This window comes from Nyctereutes procyonoides, unplaced genomic scaffold, assembly GCF_905146905.1.
Source record: "Nyctereutes procyonoides isolate TBG_1078 unplaced genomic scaffold, NYPRO_anot_genome, whole genome shotgun sequence".
NCBI classification, from domain to species: Eukaryota; Metazoa; Chordata; class Mammalia; order Carnivora; family Canidae; genus Nyctereutes; species Nyctereutes procyonoides.
The window spans coordinates 38,437,903-38,456,802 of NW_026575135.1; the positions used below are offsets into that span (position 1 = coordinate 38,437,903).

General features: G+C 38.4%; 1 protein-coding gene across 10 annotated transcripts in view; it reads right to left on the reverse strand.

Moving 5' to 3' along the window:
* Positions 1-18,900, reverse strand: part of CCDC171 (coiled-coil domain containing 171) — a 396,084-nt gene that overhangs the window by 362,981 nt on the left and 14,203 nt on the right. For 9 of the 10 annotated variants that reach the window (XR_008661460.1, XR_008661461.1, XM_055302495.1 and 6 more), the window contains 2 exons: positions 11,463-11,598; positions 1,752-1,926 (listed from right to left, as the gene is read on the reverse strand). Coding sequence is in view for 8 of the 10 variants with exons in the window: in XM_055302495.1 (XP_055158470.1) it covers positions 1,752-1,926; positions 11,463-11,598 (311 nt within the window). In the remaining 2 variants the exon portion in view is untranslated. Of the gene's footprint in view, positions 1-1,751; positions 1,927-11,462; positions 11,599-14,898; positions 14,948-18,900 lie in introns of all 10 variants that reach the window. The other variant, XM_055302497.1, reaches the window with a different exon arrangement.

Genomic DNA, 18,900 nt, shown 5'->3' on the forward strand with positions numbered 1-18,900 from the left:
ACTGGGGCACCTGGCTCGCTCAGTCGGTGAAGCATGCGACTCTATCTCAGGGTTGTGAATTTGTGCTCCATGTTAAGTAAAGATTACTTAAAAATAAAAGCTTAAAAAAGAAAAGGAATGTTCATGGCAACATTACTCTTAATAACATAAAACTGGACATTACCCAAGTGCCCATTAACAGAAATGGATAAATATATGTGGTATGTCATAAAACATAATACTAAGCATCAATACAGAGTTCATACAACAATATGGATGAACTCACACACCCAATGTTGAAGGAAAACCAGACATAAAAGAGCCCATATTATATGATTCCATTTAATATGAAGCACAAGAAAAGAGGCACAATTTATCCTTGCTATTAAAAACCAGGATAGTAGTTATTCATGTGGATGGACTTCTGGTCATTTTCCATTCCATGATCTGGGTGCTTCCTATGAGTTATATGCTTATATCAGACACATTTCTTTTTTTTTCTTTAGATTTTATTTATTTATTCGACAGAGAGACAGTGAGCACAAGTAGGGGGGGAGGCAGGCAGAGGCAGAGGGAGACTCCCCATGTAGCAGGAAGCCCCTGTGGGGCTTGATCCCAGGACTCTGGGATCACAACCTGAGTTGAAGGCAGACACTTAACCAACTGAGCCAACCAGGAGCTCTGGCACATTTCTTTACATATATTATACTTAAATAAAAAGATTTTTAAGTGCTCATATGCTATTTAACAGAGAGCTTCTGAGGATTAAATCTACATTTTTCTTTTCTAGGTACCACCCTCTAACCCTATGGATCCCAAACCCAGGCAATCAACAAAATCACCTGCAGTACTTCTTGAACATACAGACTCTCTCAAGCTGGAAATTCCTTTTTTTTTTTTTTAATTTAAATTCAATTTGCCAACATACAGTGTAACAACACCCAGTGCTCATCACATCACATACCTTCCTTAATTCAAGCTGGAAATTCTAACTGATAGAATTAGATAGGGGTCCTATGATTTTTTTTTTCAAATCTCTATGTGATTCTGTTGATTGGATGGAACAACTGCTTTTTTTTTTCTTGTTTTATTTATTTATTTATTTATTTATTTATTTATTTATTTATTTATTTATTTTTAATAAATTAATTTTTTATTGGTGTTCAATTTACCAGCATACAGAATAACACCCAGTGCTCATCCCGTCAAGTGTCTCAGTGCCCGTCACCCATTCACCCCCACCCCCCACCCTCCTCCCCTTCCACCACCCCTAGTTCATTTCCCAGGGTTAGGAGTCTTTATGTTCTGTCTCCCTTTCTGATATTTCCCACAAATTTTTTTTAAACAGGATTTTGAACCCCTTTTTCCATACATGCACAACATTAAAAAATTAATGTAAAGAAAATGAATGTTCACATGAATGCTAGAAGACTTTATACACATCCAGTAAAGTCTGTCCATCAAAGACCAAAGATTAAAAACCCTACCTCTGACCCTATATGGCGAACATACACAACAGTGAGTAATGATATAGAATAAGGTTAAACCCTAGGACGCCCAGGTGGCTCAGCAGTTTAGTACCTGCCTTCAGCCCAGAGTGTAATCCTAGAGTCCCGGGATCGAATCCTGCATCGGGCTCCCTGCATGGGGCCTGCTTCTCCCTCTGCTGTTTCTCTGCCTCTCTCTCTGTATCTCTCATGAATAAATAAATAAAATGTTTAAAAAAAAAAAAAAGGTTAAACCCTAAGCATGGGAAAAAATAAAAGTCTTACCACAGAGTTTTTCTTGGATTCTATGTGCCTCAGCTAACCTTTCTTCAGCAGCCCGTCTTCCAAGACCAACTTCCTTTCTAGCAACGGCCAGGTCATATTCCAGACTTTGTCGCAACGCCTCTCCTTTTTCAACCTCGGATCGCAGCTTGGCAATCTGGCTCTCATAGCTAGCCAGCTGAAAACAAATTTTGAGATCATGAACCAGTATTAAAATATGTCTCCAAGATTATGAGATCATGCACCCAAACATTTAAATGTCTTAGAGAAATTTGTTTCTATAATATTTGTAAGACAAGAATTTATAAATTTATACTTTTCTAAAAGACTGGAAAAGAAGCACTAGCCCTACCAAATGACACTCATTAGTTTTCTAATTTTAGAGAATCCACTAGAGAAAAAAAGAAAAACAAAAATTCTTACATGATCTTATAAAAATAAAGAGAAATCGCAAGGTTTTTTTTTAAAGTAGGCCCCATGCTGGGATGCCTGGGTGGCTCAGTGGTTGGGCGTCTGCCTTCAGCCCAGGGCATGGTCCTGGGGTCCCGGGATTGAGTCCCACATCAGGTTCTTTGCATGGAGCCTGCTTCTCCCTCTGCCTGTGTCTCTGCCTCTCTCTGTGTGTCTCTGTCATGAATAAATAAATAAAATATTTAAAAAATAAAAAAATAAAGTAGGCCCCATGCCCAATGTGGAGCTTGATCTCATGACCCCAAGATCAAGAGTCGCATACTCTACTGACTGAGCCAGCCAGGTACCCCTTAAAAATTGCAAGTTTTAATCAGAAATAGTCATGACTAAGAAGTGAAAAAAATGACACATAGTAAGTACTTTAAGATTCATCCTCCCCTCTCCTCTTCCTATTCCTGAAATGAAATCAAGGAGCAAATTGCAACAAAGCATAGTTTGGTAGATATTGTCTATATTATTTCTCTTATGACATTACTGATGGAGCATGAAGTCATAAAAGTGCCAATTTTGTAGGGATTTTAATGAACCAATATTTATCTAATATCTGCACAACTACATGATTAATAACTAGATTTATCTAAAATCCTTCCATGAGTTGTGTGACAGAAGATAAGTCAGAGAGTCAGAATAAATGATTTATAAACTCCATTTCCACTCCAAAATTCTATGATCTAATCAATGATTCAATAAATAATATTAAACACTTCCTATGTGTCAAGTACCATGAAAGATATAAAACAAACATTATAGAGCCCTTGATCTCAAGTAATGAAATTTTATAGAAAGACATACAGAATAAGTTTTATAAAAGAGGTAAAAATGTTATGATAGTTCAAAAAAAAAAAAGCAAAATTATTTGCTACCAGTGGTCAAGAAAGAAATGATGGATGAGAGAGAATACTGGAAAGGCATCACGTAGGACAGCACTGAGCTACTATACCAGGCTAGAAAAAGATGATGCCATTATCAGAAAGAAAAAAACAAAAGAATTTCAGAAAAGCAACACCAGAAATTACCCTAAGTAGTGGTTAATATGTACAGTGCAGCAGAATGACATCCTTTTCCACATATAAAGAATAAAAGATAATTTTTATTTTAAAAAATTTTAGCAAAGTAAATGTCTTCAAAATACTTTTACAAGTAAGAATTTATAAATCTTTTAATAATAAAGAAAAAATCAGGGCAGCCCGGGTGGCTCAGCAGTTTAGCGCAGCCTTCAGCCCAGGACATGATCCTGGAGCCCCGGGATCGAGTCCCACGTCGGGCTCCCTGCATGGAGCCTGCTTCTCCCTCTGCCTGCTCTCTCTCTCTCTCTGTGTCTCTCATGAATAAATAAATAAAATCTTAAAAAAAAAAAAAAAGAAAAAAGAAAAAATCATAGAATCTTAATTACGTATTCAAGATAACTCATTTTGTTTCAGAATCACTCTATCCCTCTCTGCCCACCATATCTCATCCATCCCCATAAGACTAAAGTTGTTAACATTTAGGCATTCCCAGTTGTGCCAGTCATTCACCTGTTTGCCCTCAGATCCCCTCCCTATTCTTCTGCAGCTCTGCTCTGTATTGTAGGACTACATTTCCCAGGATCCCTTGACAAGTGGCCTCTCAGGTTTGGCCAATAGGAGGCATTTGTGAAATACTTTTAAGAGCAAAAGTAGTGAACCCAGGGTAGTACTCCCGCTCCAGATCTAACTTCAGCAGCGTCCCTGTCTTACCTGTTGCTTCAAATTCTCCTGGACAGTCCCTCCCAGCAATCAATGAAGACCTCTTTGCAGGCAGAAATAGGGCACTTTTGCAGTGACCCATGGCTTATAGTGGGATCACAATTACTTAAATTATCATGTGCAGTTTAGAATAAAATGCCAGTTGAGGACAAAGCCCTGGAGAAATGAAGTAGGAACTGCACTTAACCATTAAGGCAGCATTGCTTATTTCAAGATCTGCAGGGTGGGAAGGCTAAATGTGACCACTAGCTTATAAACACAAAGTGATAATCTCAAAGCTTTAGAGTATCAGTTCAAAATAGAAAGTCAGAGTTTCTATGTTAACTTTAAAACAATCTTTTATATCTTATAGCCCCATGCTGATAAGGCTAAGGACCAGACAGAAAATCTAATTAGGAGGAATGCAGAATCACATTACAAGTTGAATGAAGAATCTCACCAAGTTTCTAATGTTAAGATAGTAGGTATCAGTTGGGAATGAAGTAGGAACATAGGAGATGAGATGAGGACTTTTGGAATTAGACAAACCTGAAAATTATAAACTTCCAAATCCCCTCTAAACATTCCTTACCAACAAAAGCAGCTTCTCCTCCCTGAGACAATTTGTCATCCCTTGCTTAAAGACTTAATAATGAGCACACCTGAGACCGTTGCCTTGCCAGAGGATCTGCAAGCATACGTCCACCACTCTTTGTCACCATAGATAAATTCTGATCTCAGTATGTCACAGGTGGAGAAATGCATAGTCTGCTCCAGAAAAAAAAATGGCTTATGTAGCAAATGAAATGCAAGATCTTGCTAATCTTGTATTAGCAGGAACCTGCAGAACATACACAGGATTGCTTTGGACCTAATAAGCTTGTTCTAACAGTTTGCTAGGCTGGGTGACTGTAGATTGAATTCAACACCAGCCGACAATCACTTCATAAGGCCAAAATGCCAGTACTTTTCTGACATAATATGGAGACTTAAGGAGAAGTGTGTGATTTAATGTGAGCAAACCAAAACTTCTCCTTTCTCTAAGTACATCCTCTTCAAGAGTGCAAAGGATATTCTTTTCCTACTTAAAATGCTATAAAATACACTGGCACAGGCAGCACAAGCACCCTTATGAAGCTCCGGAAACTAATCTCCATATACCAGAGATTATAGCAGATGATGCAGATAATGGTGGAAGACATCACAATTGAGACGGACTCCCCAATTTCAATCAAAATAATTGAATTCCAGAGTGGCAAAGTCCAAGTGGTAGGAATTAACCATTAGAAACAAGATGAGGACAGTTACTACAATGGAAAACAGGACTACAGAAGTAATCTTAGCATCCTGATCCTAAGTATTTGTGGTGGCATCTAATTGATTATGGTGCACATAGGAATTCAAGAGATGGGCAGCGTTCTTTTTTTTTAAGATTTTATTTATTTATTCATGAAAGACACAGAGAGAGAGGCAGAGACACAGGCAGAGGGAAAAGCAGGTGTCATGCAGGGAGCCTGATGCAGCACTCGACCCCGGGACTCCAGGATCATGCCCTGAGCCAAAGGCAGACGCTCAACCACTGAGCCACCCAGGTGTCCTGATGGACAGCCTTCTAAAGCAACTTTGTCTAATAGTTATATAATACAAGTCTCTTTTAAGTTTTCTAGTGGCAACATTTTGAAAAGTAAAAATAAATACATGAAGTTAATTTTAATGGTTTTATTTAACCCAATATACACAAGATTGTCATTATTTCAACATGTATTCATATGAAAAATTATTAGTGAAACGGTTTGCATTTTTGGTACAAAGTTTTTGAAATCCAGTATTTTACATTAACAGACCAGTCACATTTCAAGTGCTCAAAAATCACATGTAGCTAATGCCTACGATATTAGAGAAGCAGTTCTAAAGCATTATTTGACCTAAATTAACAAAATAAGCCACAAGAAAATGAGAAAAGATCTAAGTCTAATGCACAGAATCATAACTTGAACCTCCAAAATATAAAGCCCTACCTTTCTAGCATTGTAACCTTAGGACCATCTCTAAAAATAAGAACTACAGCTGCTTTGCACATGTGTTATATGTATATATTAGTGATTGTTTTCTTGGCTTCTCCCCTCTGGCCTCATATGAAGAATGTAATAATAACTTTTCAATTAAAGTCATGAGTTACCAAATTACAAAGACCCAATAGTGAAGACATGTATCATCTGTGAGACGATGCAATGACAAAAAAGCCTTTGGGTCACCCATTGTGGCAAAGGCAGGAATACCTGTGTTTAGAGGATATTTGGGTTGCAACCAGCAATGTTACACAAAAACAACATATTACTGTATGGGAGTTACATATGAGTACAAGCATGGTGATGAGGTGTGAACTGCCAACCATTTGCCCATTTGATCTCAACTCCATTCCCCAATGCCGTTCACCTCCTCTCCTCTGTTACACATTCCCGTGCTCCACTCCCAAATGGCTCTACTTCCAGCACTGTCTCTGGCAGGTGCTGCATCTCTTTCAAGATCAATCTCTTTGCCTCCCCTCCCTCTAACATCCTAACACTGAATAGCCCTTCCCGTGCTCTACCTCCCATCAAACAGCCCCAACTTCAGGACTCCAGTCACATCATCTCTTCCCATTAGCCCTCTGGCCTAGAGGCCGTGGTGTTTTCCTGCTGTTACTAATCTGGGTGGCTGCACCATTACCTATTTGGATTCTGGAGTCTCCCATCACTTGTACAACGAATTCCCTCTACTAATGTCCCTCTTTCTTCCTGATTAGACCATATTTGTTTTCTTTTTTTTCTTTTTTAAGATTTTATTCATTTATTCATGATAGAGAGAGAGAGAGAGAGGCAGAGACACAGGCAGAGGGAGAAGCAGGCTCCATGCCAGGAGCCCGACGCAGGACTCGATCCTGGGTCTCCAGGATCACACCCCGGGCCAAAGGCAGGCACTAAACTGCTGAGCCACCCAGGGATCCCCCCATATTTGTTTTCTTGAGCCACCCACACAACTGATAGAAACCTACCCTCTGCTCATGAGTTGTTGTTTTCTCACTGAAGGTTCAGCACGTGCAACAGCAGCAAAATGGGATCTACCTCCTTCTTAAAACATTTCTGCGTTAACATCTTTATGCTCAACTACCTGTCTTAGAACCTCCTCCTCCCTGTGTCATTCTCCGTATCTTCCTTTATGCATGCCTCAGCCTCTAACAGAAAGGATTTTCACTATTTTTATGCTATGACCCTCCTTGCAATCTGGCAAAGCCTTCTCAAATAATGTAATTAAATGCATAAAATAAAACATACAGGATAACAAAAAGAATCAAAGTATAAAAACAAATATATAAAAGCAAATTCGTGATGCCATAATGTACTTCTTTAATAACCCACTAAATAACAAGCTCTACTTACAGGTCCAACAATCACTGTCATTTCAAAGTAGCAACAGGTATAAATAGTATCTCGAAACTTGCAATAACTGAATTGTGTCTCTGTGATTTCCAGTGATGATAAAGTCAAAAGTACTGCTAATACTACTATGGCTTGTTAAAGGAGGGCCAACTGGGTTAAGCCTTTCCTAAGTGAGAGAAATGCTTAACAAGTTAGAGGTTAATAAAACATAAAATGTAATTTTTCCTCCATCTAAGTATATGGATTCCTTGGTGTCTGTTTCTAAGGACCCCAGCTTAAGAACACCTACTCTTAAAAGGACTAGCTGGATCAAACAATATCTTCAGGTCCTGAAGCCTAAAAGTCTACTGCTTGGTGCTAAGTTTCCAGTACCTTTTGTTTTTTTTTTTGTTTTTTTTTTTTTAATTTTTATTTATTTATTTATTTATGATAGTCACACAGAGAGAGAGAGAGAGGCAGAGACATAGGCAGAGGGAGAAGCAGGCTCCGTGCACCGGGAGCCCGACATGGGATTCGATCCCGGGCCTCCAGGATCGCGCCCTGGGCCAAAGGCAGGCGCCAAACCGCTGCGCCACCCAGGGATCCCCTCCAGTACCTTTTGGCTAAAGAAAGTTATACTGCCCTTTTTTATCCTCTTCCATCCTCATTTAAAGACATTTTCCTATTCTAGCATCACTGTCTGGACCAAGGAGTTATTGGAATAGCTTCACACTCTCATGTCCTCTTTCACACATTTCTATTACCATATTCAAATGATTCTAACAATCACTGCAACACTGAAAATCCTGTGGCATTGTCGCATCCCAAAAATCCACATCAGGGCAACCTAGTTTCATCTAGAAGTAGTGAGTCGTATTAGTGACCCCTCTCTCCATACCCTCTGCCTACTAATAAATCTCAACAATAACTGAAGTTCAGGAAAATTAAATAACTTATCCAAGAACCCACAACAATAAAATTCCTAGAGATTTTAAGGGTACTTAATTTCATTTTTTATTGAGATCTAATTGACATAGCATATTAGTTTCAGGTGCATAAAAGATTTCATATTTTATATATATTGCAAAATCACCACCACAATAAGCCTAGTTAACATGTGTCACCATATATAATTACAAATTTTTTTCTTGTGATGAGAAATTTTAAGATCTCCCCTCTTAGCAACTTTCAGGTACATGATATAGTATTATTAACTATAATCACCATGCTGTATATTACAACCCCATGACTTGTTTATTTTATAATTGGAAGTTTGTACCTTTTGACTCCCTTCACCCATTTTGCCCACCCCCTACCTCCAACATCTTACAACCACCAATTTGTTCTCTGTATCTATGAGCTTGGTTTTCGGTTTTTTGTTTTTACATTCCACATATGAGAGCATACTGTGTTTATCTTATTTATCTTTCTGACTTATCTTACTTAGCATAATGCCCTCAAAGCCCATCTATGTTGTCACATATGGCAAGATTTCATTTTATTTTATGGCTGAATAATATAATAGTCCAGTGTGTGTGTGTGTGTGTGTGTGTGTGTTGTACATACACACTACGTTTTCTGTATCCATCCACCAATGGATATAGTTTTGTTTTGTTTTTTTTAAGATTTTAAGTACTCGCTACGCCCAAGATGCGGTTCTAACTCATAACCCCAAAATCAAGAATCACATGCTGTACTGACAGCCAGGCACCCCAGATTTTAAAGATATATTATGCTAATCACCAGTATGATGCCTGTTAACATTAGAAGTATCTAATAAAGGGCAGCCCCGGTGGTGCAGCGGTTTAGCGCCACCTGCAGCCTGGGCTGTGATCCTGGAGACCGGGAATCGAGTCCCACGTTGGGCTTCCTGTATGGAGCCTGCTTCTCCCTCTGCTTCTCCCTCTGCTTGTGTCTCTGCCTCTCTCTCTCTCTCTCTCTCTCTTCTCTGTGGCTCTATGAATAAACAAAATCTTTTAAAAAAAAAGCAATAAAGTAAATTATGGCCTTAGTTTTTTATATAGTTTCATTCCTCTCAGCCTTGCTTTATTACAGGCATTTTAAAGATTATATGACTAAAAAAAATTACTACATAAGTAAAATCATCTAAACAAAGAACTGAAGGAATAGATAGTAATATGAAACTGGAGTTGAACCATTATAACTGCCTATTGCAAGAAAATTATCTTTCTTCCCTGAGATAATTTCCTATCTCTTCATGTGAACACATATTTTAAAACATTTTCATCAAACAAGGGAGAAGAGTAATGTCTAATAACTCTGATGACAAATGAAAATAGTGTGAAAGGATATAGATGAATGATTATCATGATATAATTATTAAGTAAAATGTACACTTGGTTTTAAAAATAAGTTTTGGAGATTATAAACAATATATACTTTACAAATATCATTTTATATTCAGTATGTAATATTACAATGTCAATAAAAGCAATTATTGCAATTACCCTTTAAAATTACCTCAACTGCCACTAAAAGTACATATAGAACTGTCACATATTCATTGCTTGTTACTTAAGCTACTGTTCCTTAGACAATACAAAAAAAGTCATTTTTTTATTCAACACACAGCCACTGAGGACCTACTCTGTGCCAGGAAGAAACGTGAGAGATATGGGGACAAAGCATGGTCATTGCTTTCAGCTCTTAGGAAACTTACAGACTAATGAAGAACAGGTAAGCATGAAATAAATGTTTTACCCCCAAAACACCTGTAACAGCAACATGTTATAGGAGAGCAAAGAAAGGAGTAATTAGTTTCACCTAGGGAGGCTTTAAAAGGTTTCCTGACAGGACAGCATCAGAATTCAGGAAAAAAGGAAGGAAAATACACTATTTATCCTTAAATGTCAATAAATTACAGCTACTCTTACAGAGCACAGGCACTCTATGAATTTTATTTCCCTTAGTTATCACAACAACCCTTTGGGACCGGCATTTCACGGTGAGAAAACAATGATAGGACAAATTTTTCCCCCAAGGTCACATATCTTATAAATGGAAGGGCCAGGGATGACTCCAGATTTGTGTAACTCAATATTCTTCCACCATACCAGGCTGTCAAAGCTGAGTTTAAAAAGTAAGATTAAACAGAAAAAAAGAGAAAACAGAAAAAAACACAACAGACTGAAGTGACATAAACAGAAAATTCATGAATTATCTTAGAGAAAAAGAGAGCTACTATCTTGGGAATAAACACACATAACATCAAATATATATATTTATGCATATACATACATAGTAATAAAAGCTATAATAATATCATAAAATAAAAACTAGGATAATTTATTAATTACACTATGATTAAAAGTTCCATACTCAGTGGTGCCTGGGTGGCTCAGTTGGTTGAGCGGCTAACTCTTGATTTCAGATCAAGTCATGATCCCAGGCACCCAGGATTCAGCCCCTCATCAGCCTCCTTGCTCAGCAGGAAGTCCACTTGGGGATTCTCTCTCTCTCCTTCTGCCCCTCCCCTTAGACATGTGTACATGCACAAGTCCTCTCTCTCTAAAATAAGTAAATAAATCTTTTACAAATTCCACACTTTAATCTACTTAAGATTGTTCCATGATTGAGCCATAAAGAATCTAAATTAAAATTTCAAAAATGTCTAATTGACATTTAGTCACTAAAGGCATTCATCAATTATTTTATCAAGTTTAACCCATTAATTAAAATAAACTTAAGAGGGCGGCCCCAGTGGCCCAGCAGTTTAGCGCCGCCTTCAGCCCGAGGTGTGATCCTGAACCAGGATAGAGTCCCACGTCAGGCTCCCTGCATGGAGCCTGCTTCTCCCTCGGCCTGTGTCTGTGTCTCTGTCTCTGCCTCTCTCTCTCATTCTCTCTCTCTCTCTCTCTCTCTCTCTCTATCATGAATAAATAAATAAAATCTAAATAAATTAATTAAATAAACTTAAGACAACATACAAATCTAATAATTCATTAAACTTCTAAACACTCCTATACAATTCTACTATATTTAAAAACACTGTTTTATTATAAATTCCTTTTTAAGCTCAAAAATGTCAAGGTGATGTTAAACATGGAGTCTGCAATATGAATGAATCTAAAATAACCAAATTCTACTTTTGACATTATTTGAAAGAAAAACAATTCTACCTCTGCATTGTGCTTAGTTGTTATTTCCAATTTTTCTTTCTTAGCCCGATGAAGTTTCTTTCTGAGATCAGCAGTAATATCCAAGTCTGTTTCACTTTTAAACATTTGTTTTACATCAGATGAGGCATTCTTCAACCTATAAAATGAGAAAATAAAATATAATTCTCGCTAAGTGTATTTCCATCATTTCTGGTATTTCTAATAACTTATTTTTCAGAAATCACAAGGAACATGACACGATCTTTGCTCTAAAGAAACTTACAATCTAGTGCAAGATGTCAATTGCAGAAGCTTGCTAGAAATACAAAAAAGTGTATGGCTAGAAACAAACCACCATTTCAAGATGGTATTTAAAGAATGGTCCTATCAAACCCTGTGTAGTTTTGGAAAATATTGAGTTCTTTTTACCTTTTGAAATACTATATTTATTGCAAATGTAATAAATACATATTACAAAAAGAAAAAAGTATGAGTGACAATATAGATTCAGCTTAAAGATAGCAGACTAGGGTTGCCTGGGTGGCACAGTCGCTTCAACTTCCAACTCTTGATTTTGGCTCAGGTGTCATCTCAGGGTCATGAGATTGAGCCTGCAGTAGGCTCCACACTGGGCACAGGTCAGCTTAGGATTCTCTCCCCCTCTACCCCACCCCCCTGCTCTCATTCTGTCTCTATCTCAAATAAGTAAATCTTAAAAAAAAAAAAAAAATCAGGGACACCTGGGTGGCTCAGCCGTTGAGCATCTGCTTTAGGCTCAGGTTGTGATCCTGGGTCCCAGGATTGAGTCCTACATCACGCTCCCTCGGAGGAGCCCGTTTCTCCCTCTGCCTGTGTCTCTGCCTCTCTCTCTCTGTCTCTCATGAATAAATAAATAAAATCTTAAAAAAAAAAAAAAAAACAGGGACAGCCCGGATGGCTCAGCAGTTTAGTGCCGCCTTTGGCCCAGGGTATGATGCTGGAGACCCAGGATCGAGTCCCATGTCGGGCTCCCTGCGTGGAGCCTGCTTCTCCTTCTGCCTGTGTCTCTGCCTGTGTCTCTGCCTGTCTCTCATGAATGAATGAATGAATGAATGAATGAATGAATGAATGAATAAATAAATAAATAAATAAATAAAATATTAAAAGAAAATAGCAGACTATAAAGCACTGTCTCCCCAAAATTAAAATTAAAAATGTAATGAAAGTATCAGCAAAGAGAATTTAGAGATAAAAATGCAAAGGAGAAAGAGCACAGAGGATGAGACAATAGCAATAAAATATTAGAAGCTGGAAAGCAGGTGGTAAGTGGTAACTGATTTACATAAGAGAATTGAATTTAAAGCCAAAAGTGAGGGAAAAAAAAACTGATTTACACCTGAGCCCCCAAAAGCTCAATTGACAGCAGCTTTGAAAAATGGGATAAAAGAACAGAAAACAACATAATTGGTTGAAAGTTGGCCAAAGAAATGAGATCCTCAGGTCCTCTACACCATAAACCACACAACTGGGTACTGATCTCTTCTCCATTCTGGAAGAACACTAGGTAAGGGCTTATTCCCTGGAGAGGATAAAACAGAAGGTGTGTGGATTAGAGACATCAGATACAAACTGTATCAGATCCCATACCAAAAATAGGAGACTCAAACCAAAAATTATGTAATAAGTCAGAGCCCTGGTCGTCTAAAACAGCTTGTCTGCCAAAACAATGGCAGACAAGTAGAGAATGGAAGGTGAAAACCAGCAAGGTGAAAAAGACCTAAAGATGCAGACGCTAGGGGGTTCTCTAGCAAACACCTTAACCACATCTCCCTATGGAGAATGCCACAAACATAAGGCCTTACACAATGAGCTTCCAAGCTTGTTGGAAAATCAAGAGATTTTTATTTATTTTTATTTTTTTTATTTCTTTTTAATTTATGTATTCATGAGAGACACACAGAGAGAGAGAGGCAGAGACACACAGGCAGAGGGAGAAGCAGGCTCCATGCACAGAGCCTGACATGAGGCCCCTACTTTTAAATCTGAACAGTCACCTAAGGATCACCAGAAGTTAGGAAGCAAGAGTTAGAGACCAAATTGGGGACTGGGGGGAAGAACCCGCAAAGATTATGCAAGGAAAAGAGAACTTTTAAAAGGGGGAAAAATAAATAAAAAATAAAAGGGGGAAAAAACACATCTTCAGAAAAATAAGAGGAGATATAATATCCATAAAACAAAAACCGAAGGGCAGCCCCGGTGGCGCAGCAGTTTAGCGCCGCCTGCAGCCCAGGGCATGATCCTAGAGACCCTGGGATTGATGCCCACGTCGGGCTCTCTGCATGGAGCCTGCTTCTCCCTCTGCCTGTGTCTCTGCCTCTCTCTCTCTCTCTCTCTCTCTTTCTCTGCATCTCTATGAATAAATAAATAAAATCTTTAAAAAAAAAACTGAAGGTGATAAAAATATTCAGAGTACAACAACAACAACAACAAAAAAAAAAACGGGACTCTTGGAAATCAAAACACGAACTAAAAAATGAAAAGCTAAATAAGTAAATGTAGGGGCGGCTGGGTAGCTCAGTCAGTAGAGCATCTACCTTCAGCTCAGGTCATGATCCCAGGGCCCTGGGATCAAGTCCCAAATCAGGCTCCCTGAGGAGCAGGATTCTCCCTCTCCCTCCGTGTGCTTGTGCTTTGTCTCTCTCTTTCTCTCTCTCTAATAAGAAGTAAATAAATCTTTTAAAAAATAAGTAAATGTGGGGGATCCCTGGGTGGCGCAACGGTTTGGCGCCTGCCTTTGGCCCAGGGCGCGATCCTGGAGACCCGGGATCGAGTCCCACATCGGGTTCCCTGCAAGGAGCCTGCTTCTCCCTCTGCCTGTGTCTCTGCCTCTCTCTCTCTCTCTCTCTCTCTCTCTCTCTCTCTCTCTCTCTCTCACTGTGTGCCTATCATAAATAAATAAAAATTAAAAAAAAGTAAGTAAATGTGGGATGCCTGGGTGGCTCAGCAGTTTAGTGCCTGCCTTTGGCCCAGGGAGTGATCCTGGAGTCCCAGGATTGAGTCCCACATCGGGTTCCCTGCAAGGAGCCTGCTTCTCTCTCTGCCTATGTCTCTGCCTCTCTCTACCGGTCTCGCTCATGAATTAATAAATAAAATCTTTAAAAAAAAAAAAAAGTAAATGTAAAAGAAAAGTCTCCTAGATGCCTGAGAAAATTCCAAGGGAAAATAATTTCCACTTTGAATTTTATGCCCGACAAGTTATCTTTCAAAGACATGGAAATAAGAAAAGACTATTTCAGATCTACAAGGCACCAAAACATTTACCTCCCATGAACTTTCTCAAGAGGCCGATGGAAGATTCCACTAAAATAAGGACCCAAACTGAGAAAGACATGGGATTCCAAAAGTAGAATATTCAAGACAGAAAAACAACAAAGCGGTTTCCAGGATAATGAAGGAACACCTGGTAACAACTGTGTACCTGTGACAAAAGCACAGCTCCTAAAGGCCCATCTGTCCCAGCTGATTTCCTGAAGAAGATGCAAACAGAAACAACAGAATACTTCAGGGGGATGGGTGAAATTGGTGAAGGGGATTAAGAATACACTTATCTTGATGAGCACTAAATAATGTATAGAATTGCTGAATAACTTTCTTGTACATCTGAAACTAATATAATACTTTATGTTAACTCTACTGGAATTAAAATAAACCAGATTACCTCAATTATCTGAACATATTGAGAAATGTGTACCACTTGATTGGACACTGAATTCATGATAAACTCATAGAAATTTAACAATCAATGGAACAATTATCAAATCCAAGAAAAATAATTTACAAAAGACAAAAAAGTGTTACTAAATACTACTACATGGCTCAACTAGAAAGTGTTCAAAATTATAATAATGTAAACATCGAAAACTAACCAAGATTATAATCACTAAATATACAGAAAAAGGAAACAAGCCTGAATAAAATTATGAGCTTCTGTAGTGGGAGCAGTCAGTCGATAACGGCTAAACCCAAAAAATCAAATAGCAATACAAAAAAATTTTTAAGAGACATAGATTTTAAAAATCATCTCAGAGTATGGGGACAGTGCTGGCTTCAGCAGCACATATACTAAAATTGGAATAATACAGAGATTAGTTTGGTCCCTGCACAGAGTATAGTGACAGATGGCAGCTACACTTTTAATGAGCACAGCATAACATAGACTTGTTGAATCACTATCTTGTACTGAAATTAATGTATCATTGTGTGTCAACTATACTTCAATATAAAAGATACAAAATTTTAAATAAATTAAATCAAATTTAAAAATTTTTTTTAAATAAAAATCATCTCAGAGAATTGAAGCCATGGTTTCTAGAGATCAAGACAGTGATTTGCTGGGTTTTTTAAAAATATTTTATTTATTTACTGAGAGAGAGAGAGAGCAAGCCTGCACATGTGCACACAAGAGAGCGAAAGAGAGTATGAGCAGGGAGAGGGGCAGAGGGAGAGGAAGAAGCCGACTCCCCACTGAGCAGGGAACCTGAGGTTGGGCTCCATCCCAGGACCCTAAGATCATGACCCTATGACAGACACTTAAGCAACCCAGGTACCCCTCAAGACTGATTTGTCACACCTACAGAATGGGAGAAGATATTTGCAAATGACATATCAGATAAAGGGCTAGTTTCCAAGATCTATAAAGAACTTCTTAAACTCAACAGCAAAGAAACAATCCAGTCATGAAATGGGCAAAAGACATGAACAGAAATTTCACTGAGGAAGACACAGACATGGCCAACAAGCACATGAGAAAATGCTCCACATCACTTGCCATCAGGGAAATACAAATCAAAACCACAGTGAGATACCACCTCACACCAGTGAGAATGGGAAAATTAACAAGACAGGAAACAACAAATGTTGGAGAGGATGTGGAGAAAGGGGAACCCTCTTGCACTGTTGGTGGGAATGTGAACTGGTACAGCCACTCTGGAAAACTGTGTGGAGGTTCCTCAAAGAGTTAAAAATAGAGCTACCCTACGACCCAGCAATTGCACTGCTGGGGATTTACCCAAAAGATACAGATGCAGTGGGATCCCTGGGTGGCACTGCGGTTTGGCGCCTGCCTTTGGCCCAGGGCACGATTCTGGAGACCCGGGATCGAATCCCACATCGGGCTCCCGGTGCATGGAGCCTGTTTCTCCCTCTGCCTATGTCTCTGCCTCTCTCTATCTGTGTGACTACCATAAATAAAAAAAAAAAAATTTTTTTTAAATAGTTATAATGTATGTTTAAAAAAAAAAAGATACAGATGCAGTGAAAAACCAAGACACCTGCACCCCAATGTTTATAGCAGCAATGTCCACAACAGCCAAACTGTGGAAGGAGCCTCGGTATCCATCAAAAGATCGCTTCTCGGCCTTTTGGCTAAGATCAAGTGTGGTATCCATCAAAAGATGAATGGATAAAGAAGATGTGGTCTAGGTATACAATGGAATATTACTCAGCCATTAGAAACAACGAATACCCACCATTTGCATCAACGTGGATGGAAGTGGAGGGTATTATGCTGAGTCAAGTAAGTCAATCGGAGAAGGACAAACATTATATGGTCTCATTCATTTGGGGAATATAAAAAATAGCGAAAGGGAATAAAGGGGAAAGGAGAGAAAATGAGTGGGAAATACCAGTGAGGGTGACAGAACATGAGAGACACCTAACCCTGGGAAATGAACACGGGGTTGTGGAAAGGGAGGTGGACAGGGTGGGGAATGGGGTCACCAGGTGACGGTCACTGAGGGGGGCACTTGACAGGATAAGCACTGGGTGTTATACTATATGTTGGCAAGTCAAACTCCAATATAAAAATATACAAAAAAAAAAAGACTGATTTGTCACAAGCAAATTAGTTTTGCTATCTTTCCTAATAGCAGTAAGCCCCGTAGAACAGGAGATTCTTTAAATAATGTACATATGTGACTTTAATTTTTTTAAAAAATAAGACTAAAATAAAACACAGAGAATCAATGAAACCAAAATTTGGTTCTTTAAAAAGATCAACAGGGATCCCTGGGTGGCACAGCGGTTTGGCGCCTGCCTTTGGCCCAGGGCGCGATCCTGGAGACCCGGGATCGAATCCCACGTCGGGCTCCCGGTGCATGGAGCCTGCTCCTCCCTCTGCCTGTGTCTCTGCCTTTCTCTCTCTGTGTGTGACTATCATAAATAAATAAATAAAATAATAAAAAAATAAAAAGATCAACAAACTTGCTAAACCTTTAGCTAGATTGACAAAAAAAAAGATTCAAATTATAAAAATAAAGAATGAAAGAGGGAATGACACTACCAACCTAGAAGGACTATAATAAACACTATGAACAACTTTATGCCGACAAGTTGGCAATGTAGGCCAAATGGACAAATTCCTAGAAATACTGAAATTATAAAAACTAACCCAAAAGAAACAAAATCTGAATAGACCCATAACAGTTAAAGATAGTGAATTAATCATTTTAAAAATCTAAACACAAAGAAAACTCAAGTCCAGATGGCTTCCTTAATAAAGTATAACAAACAATTGAGGGGATCCCTAGGTGGCGCAGCGGTTTGGCGCCTGCCTTTGGCCCAGGGCGCGATCCTGGAGACCCGGGATCGAATCCCACGTCGGGCTCCCGGTGCATGGAGCCTGCTTCTCCCTCTGCCTGTGTCTCTGCCTCTCTCTCTCTCTGTGTGTGACTATCATAAATAAATAAATTAAAAAAAATAAATTAAAAAAACAAACAAACAAACAATTGAAGAAGAAAGAATATCAATCCTTACTTTAGAGAAGGTGGAAACACTTCCCAGTTCATTCTCTTAACTCAGATTACCTAAAACCAAATCAGATATCACAAGAAAGGAAAACTACAGACCAATATACCTCATGAATAGAAATGCAAAAAATAATCAACAAAACATTAGCAAACCAAATCCTGCAACATCTTAAAAGGATTACACAACATTACCAAGTGGGATTTATCCCAAAAATAGAAAATTGACTTAATGTCTAAAAATCAACTAATGTAATATACAATTTTACTAAAATAAAAGACAATTACATAATCTCCATAGATACAGAAAAAGCATTTGACAAAATTCAAAACCTATTCGTGATAAAAAAAAAAAAACCTCAACACACTAGGAATACAAGGAAATTTACTCTGATAGAGGGCATTATGAAAAACCTACAACTGGCATACTTATTGGTGAAAAACTGACAGCTTCCCCTAAGGGAACAAAACAAAGATGTCCATTTCTTTTTTTTTTTTTTTAAGATGTCCATTTCTATTTGAGACTGTATTGGAGGTTCTAGACAGTACAAGAAAAAAAAGGAAAGAGAGAGAGAGAGAGAAGAAAAGAAATGAAATGAAAGAAGGCAGGCAGGTAGGAAGGAAGGACGGGAGGGAGGAAGGAAGGGCATATATATTAAAAGGAAAGAAGTAAAACT